The 6,536-nt window shown below is 36.7% G+C and overlaps 1 protein-coding gene across 2 annotated transcripts in view; it reads right to left on the bottom strand.

The window, feature by feature from the left end:
* The window catches only part of LOC114056567 (ADAMTS-like protein 1), a 116,425-nt gene that overhangs the window by 12,287 nt on the left and 97,602 nt on the right, over nucleotides 1-6,536 (bottom strand). The window contains exon 13 of one of the 2 annotated variants that reach the window (XM_027881865.1): nucleotides 3,768-3,852. In XM_027881865.1, coding sequence (XP_027737666.1) covers nucleotides 3,768-3,852 — 85 coding nt within the window. Of the gene's footprint in view, nucleotides 1-3,763; nucleotides 3,853-6,536 lie in introns of those variants that run through there. The other variant, XM_027881866.1, reaches the window with a different exon arrangement.

The following is a 6,536-nucleotide window of genomic DNA, read 5'->3' as shown; positions in this document are numbered from 1 at the left end:
TGGATTGCCTTACGGGCTAACGAGCTCCATCTGCCCGGGAAAGATATAAATAATAGAAGGCACTATACACAGATGGAATAAAATTGAGACATCTGGTGCTCTAGCAGCACACATCAGAGAATTATCACAAATTACAGGTGAAAGTATAGTATAAAAAAATACTGTAGCTTTACAAATCATAGTATATTTCATAACAAAGATCATATTCAATAGAAAGTCACAAAAGTCAGAAGACAGTAATACAGAGACTCAAAAATATGAGAACTTAATACCTGGAAGAAATATGTTGAAAATTTTTGGTTTTAGTTCTTAAACTTCTCATTAAATATAAACTTTAAGCAGGACAATATAGTTGCTTATAGATGAGGTTTATTTTCTCTGCCCGATGAATGATAAGGAAGAAAGGGTCACAGTAGTAGGGGAAGAATGGTCTATTGGCAACAAATAATGACCCTGTCTGTAGAGGAGAATGGGGGCAGTCCGTGACCTGGTAGCATAAGAAAGCTTGGGAATAGCCTCAGATAAAGTGTGGAAAAAGAATGAATCCTGGCTGATGTCTGCTCAAGTGGGGCCACCACATTGGTTATTACTGCACCAATGCAGAGCAAATAGGAAAATTATATAAGCATAGCTTCTCTGAAGAAACTTCCATTACTGTAACTTCAAGTAAACACACTTATGAACGCAATTCTGCCTTTTCGCATCTGGCTTACCATGACACCAGAGGCCATCTGCTGTTCCCTCTCACCCCCAGCTTTCCCCATCCCCTCCATGCAGTCCATCATTCCCTCTCTGCTGAGTGAAAGAGTGTGGGCTCATCCTGGCTGCCCAGGTCTACTCCTACCTCCAACACTGCTGAGCCAGGTCTGTTAGACCAGATCAGAGGAAAGGAACGGCTTTCTTAGAGGAGGGGAAACCAACAATGAAAATTGTTTTGTACAACCCCAGGACGTTTTCTAAATATTCGCAGCAAAGTAACACACTGCAACACACTTAAGTGTAAGACAGTAAGAAGTTGAGTCACATTTTTGTTACTCAAATCTACAGTCAGCAAAATAGCTGGCCACATCACACAAAGTCTTACACCAGCTAGAGCTTGATCCAACATGTTCAAACACTCAAATTACCATGTACCTACATCACTGACTGATAATTTATCAGCCACGTATATAGGTGGTAGTCTGACATTTGTCAGACTGGTGGGCCATGGAGTATTATAGTGTGTCTCTGTGTAGCTGCAGGAGCACAGACCAAAAGGTACATTATAATGGAATACATCTTGTTCTTCACCTAGTTGGTGTGTTTAAAATCCCTACACAGCTAAATGAGGAGAAGTGATGCCATAAAGCTGTCACCAAAATTGATATTTGCTTGTATCTTGGTGCATTCTGAATGTTTTGTCTCATTCTTTATAGTTACATACAGTTTTTCAATCTAATGACCAGGATCTAAAATGAATAACTGTTTAAAGTTAGACATTAATGACAAACACTATTAATAGTGAGGCATCGAAACTAATTTTAGGTGGAAGTTCACTGGAGAAGATCGCCAAAACAGATTAGATATTCTGGTTGTTACAGTATACCAGTGGGGATTGCATGGATGGTTCTTTCAGCTTAAATTTTTTAAAGTTTTTATTCGGTTTTCTGTCTCATGCCTTATCACTAAAAACCATTCCAAACTAAACAAACTTTGGGAAAGTTTGCGTAAAGACCCTAACTTTGTGCCATTTTCCCTGTTAGTCAACACATATAAAAATCTGTACTTGAATTTCATTTATGTCAAGTAGATTTCTCATCATCCTAAAATAAAGAATAGAAATGCTCCTAGACTTGTGCCTTGCAGGGAGAAAACAAATGTACAAAATGTCACCATGTGGCAGATTGAACCTAGTCTGGACTGTGCCCCACCGCACGGATATGTCAATGTTCCACTGGTACCACTGAAGTCTTACATTAGATGGTGTAAAAAAAATTAGGCTGTCTTTGTGGGACAGGGCCTGTATTGCAGCAGAGCAGTGACCTATAAAATGAGGAGCAGTCATAGATGCACTTGAAAACATTTTTAAGTTCTTAAACCCCTTTATCTTTAAATCTCTCAAGGTCTGTTTTAATATTACAAGTAATATACCCATAAGCATTTCCAGAATATTTTATTAAAATACACATTATGATAAACAAAAGCCTCTTCATTTTTCCCTGCAGACTATGCCTATTTTCTACAAATACCTTCTTGTTAATATTTAAAGCTACATATACTCAAATATATATATGTAGTTATAACTATACTCATTTTCTACAGTGTGATCAACCTTGTTCACAAAATTTATAAAAAAAATTTCTTAGTGTAACAAATTATTTCATATATGACCACACAACAGTGTATCAGTATAAATTCTAATTTATGTATGTTTTAAAGGTTTATTTACAGTTTGATAAATGTACACTTAGCTAAGTAATTTAGAACAGTCACAAGAAAATCACAAGAAAATAAATTGCACTTCACAAATTAAAAATTAGTGTATTCACAAATACCAAATTTTCAAGGTTTTGACTCTGAATGAATCAACCTATAACACCTATGGAATTCTGAAAAGAGTTAAATATCTCATTATACTATATGTGATAGCTGCTACTAATATATATATATATATAAAGACATATTAATGTGTATATTTGTATGTGCATAAGTGTGTACAAATGCATGTGAGTACCTATATTTGTCTATATCTATGTATGCATGTATACATACAGCAGCTGGATAATTTTTCTTTTGAGAGTCTTTTTGTGTATGACTCTAGCTCTCCTTCGGTGTTCCAGTTTCAAATTACTTAACTTCAGATGAACCATGCCAAAACTGCGTAACAGTTATATATATGTGACTGTTACATATACATATAACTATCGTATTGCATAACAAACAATGTTTTTTAGTCTAACACATAGCTGCAACTGCAACAAAAAATGCCATGTGCTCAGACATGAGGAACTGGATATTTATTAAAGCTGTGAACAGAGTTTGTAATTATAGCATGCATTTATCACAGTTTCAGAAAAAAAAAATTTCCAAAATGTAATCATCACAGTATTTTTAATTTCTGAGCCTCATTGCTAAAGGTTTATGTGGTACACATCACAGGTTTTCTGGTTTATTTTCTGCTAAATTTTTTTTTTTTTCTGTTACTTGTGCCTTTCCCTGGGGGAAGAGGCAAGGAGGAATCATCACTAACTGCCTTGTTTTACCTCTTATTTCACAGGGTGATTGAGAAAATACATAAAGGTGCTGAGTTTGAAGATACAGTGGTAATGGACAACACATAACTGCTTAGGAAGATAGACTCTTATTATAATATTCTTGTAAATGACCTTAAATAAAACACGTATGTATTTGCTTAAATCGAATCTGCGTTCATCTCTTGAAATCTGTCTCTTCACACCTAAGTGATTTTCACTATTGATTTTCACAGGGTTGGGTTTGGCCTTTACACTCTAATGAAAACCCAATGCATCAGGAGACTGTGTTAGTTCTGCACAAGCACCAGATTCCCACAGAGAATCATCACAGAATCACAGAATGCTTTGGGTTGGAAGCGACCTTAGAGAACCTCTAGTTGAAACTCCCCTGCCATGGGCAGAAACATCTACCCCTAGACCAGGTTTCTCCAAGCCCTATCCAATGTGGCCTTGAACACCTCCAGGGAGGGAGCATCAACAATTTCTCTGGATCACATAATGAGAGCCTGTTTTAAGCAAATTTTCAAGACTTACGATGGCTCTTCAGATACAGCTGTTCCTTCCTCCAGCTCTTGAGCCTGCTTATACCATGGCAACTTTGCTTCCACAGGAAGTTTCTCTATGAAGGAAACACAAGCACATGAAAAAGGAAGCATGCAGTAACACTGCTATGTGTGCCATCCTCCCTGTTCTCACTGACCTTAAAATGATGCACTTGTGCCTTCACACAGTGGAGGCTGAGCACAAAGAAGAATGAGATAAATGAGAGAAGAAGAAAGAAACTCTTTCATTAGCTGGACTATAATGCTTACAAGGCTATATGGCCAAATATTCCAGTGTCACAGTAAGAAGGGCTACAGAAAGGCAAATTAAGTCACTTTTTGGACTTCATAACTGAACAGTAAATGGAGGCACTTTGGAAAGTATTTGTTGGAGGGAGTTTCGCAAGTATAACAGGTCTCCATTATACTGCAAAGGCAAAACATGTAACATTGGTCTACCTTTAAATTTTAGAAGTTCAGAAGACATGTTGGACTTGGTTTTGGTAGATTACAAAAAGTAAGAAAATCCTGGTTGGATGAGTGATGCCACAGAAAAATCTTAATAAAATGTCCCATCTATGCTTTTCAACTTTATCAGTTCATCAGCTATGTGGACTTAAAAAAATGAGCTTGATACTTTTTTTGTCAGCTTTTTTGGAGCTGCTTTTCTTCCCCTCTAGGATGTGCGCACAATGTAATGAGCTGGTCTGCTCTGGGGAGCGCAGGGCCATGCTGCTTTGCAAGCCTAACTCTGCTTTCATGCAGTGTTAAAGTGCAGTGGAGCTGTTTTAGCTCTACAAGGGATAAAAAGCAAGAGCATATTTGGCACTGTAATTTGAGAAGGAGCTCTGCATTTCAAAAAAACATGGGCTAGAATCAGGGGAAAAGCATAAACAAAAGGCAGTGAGATAGATTACTGACCAGGACCAAACCTATTTGTCACTCACAAATCACTGAGCCTTTTGGATTTATATAATGATGGATTTATAGTCGCCAACAGAAGCAGGTTAACGTCATTCAGGACAGTTAGGAATTTTCTGTGACTCTGTTGTGCTTAACAATGTACATTTCACATGTGCACATGAATTTCCCACCTGTCAGTTGTATCATAGAGGAATGACAATTTACAACTTGACTTCACAGCTACTGGAACTGTAGTCATGCAAATTTTCTTGGAGCAAGTTATTAACTGAGATAAAAAAGGACAGTAACAGTTACTATGCCTCTACCTCAGAAACAGCATGCTAAGCTCTTACTCTAACATATTTATTAGTGCCATTTAAGGATGAATATTTGCCAGCACAGCTCTTAGTTTAATCCACATTTTACCACATTTGTCATCCAAAATATGTTAGAGATATTTCTATTTATATGTTCTGCAGTTTGTTTTATGGGTTTTGGAAAACCAAATCTTACTTCTGTGATTTTTTTGCTTGGATGCAAGTGCTTTTAAAAAGCAAAAGCTCTTGTGTACCGTTGTGTGTTATGCGACTTTTTAAATAATTTTTCTTTTTTTTTTAGAGGTGTAGTTAATTACCATTTGCACTGTAAAATTTGTTAGAGGATTAGAAATGTTGATGTTGTACAGTATGTTTTGAGAGAAAAACGAACAAAAAACACTTCTAGCATAAGCTGAGGAGGAATTTTTACCTTTGGAGATCTCTTCTTTCATAAAACACTACCAGTAAAAATACTTAAATCCTATATTATACATAAAGTTGTATTAGATGAATACTCTTTCTCTATTAAAACTGAATATCATTACTTAATCCAGTGAAATCCTGTTTTTTATTGGTGCAAGATAAAGTACCTTACTGTTTGAATAAACTAAAATGAAATAAATTATATGAACTATTTATCTTCAATGTCTTTTTAGCCCACTGTGTTAAGAGAACGGAGACTTCTATATTTTTTGCCTTGCTACTTCAGTCAGGGAGTTTGTTTTCTGCTTTGTGTTAATATAGCTGCAGAAGGCAAAAGTAGGCTAATAATTAAAGCAGTCAATAGACAAGAGGCACTTTGCTACTACTACTGCTCTAAATTTTTAACTCTAGATGTGTGAAATAAAAAGGAAAAACTTCCAGTATATAAATAGAATAATATGGATACCATGTGGTTCAATTCTACTGAAAGCACTACCGAGCCTTCAGTTACATGGGTATTCAAACATTACCACTTGCATTACCACAGGGAGACCTGTGAGAATGTTGCAGAACAAAGATGAGGAGGAAAGCTTAACCAAGGCAAGTCAGTATGCTTCCATCTCCTGTGAAAAAATGGAAGAAGGAAATAACTGCCTACAATCATAAGTTAATGATGTATGTGCTGCAAAGGGCAGCACGGAGTTTGTCCTGGGGTAAAGATGTCATGTTCTTGTAAAGGGTGGATTTCCAGCAAACAGCAATTTACTTTCTTCCCAGACAAGTCCCATTGGAAGATACTTCTTGACAGATGCACGAAAGCAAAGCTTTCCTAGCTAGTCTTGCACCCTTCTCAGGTTCCCTATGCAGAAGTCAGTTGTGGGTGGTTTGCAACATATGAGGTTTTTTGTGTCTTACTGCATTTTGCTTAGATTGTAAGACGCAGGCTGACCAGATCTTGCATTACCTGTGTTCTGAACACCATAAACCTATAAAGCCCCATAGAGCAGCTAACCGAATGAGCCGAAACCTCCTGATCCACTGCATGATGCTCAGAGTCATGCTAACACAGTCACAGGGCCTTTTTTCCCTTTTTTTTTTTTTTTTTTTTTTTTTTTTTT

This window comes from Empidonax traillii, unplaced genomic scaffold, assembly GCF_003031625.1.
Source record: "Empidonax traillii isolate 1590-97213 ecotype Southwest subspecies unplaced genomic scaffold, ASM303162v1 scaffold97:size1219025, whole genome shotgun sequence".
In the NCBI taxonomy this organism is placed as follows: Eukaryota; Metazoa; Chordata; class Aves; order Passeriformes; family Tyrannidae; genus Empidonax; species Empidonax traillii.
This window is presented reverse-complemented; position numbering and strand designations above follow the sequence as displayed.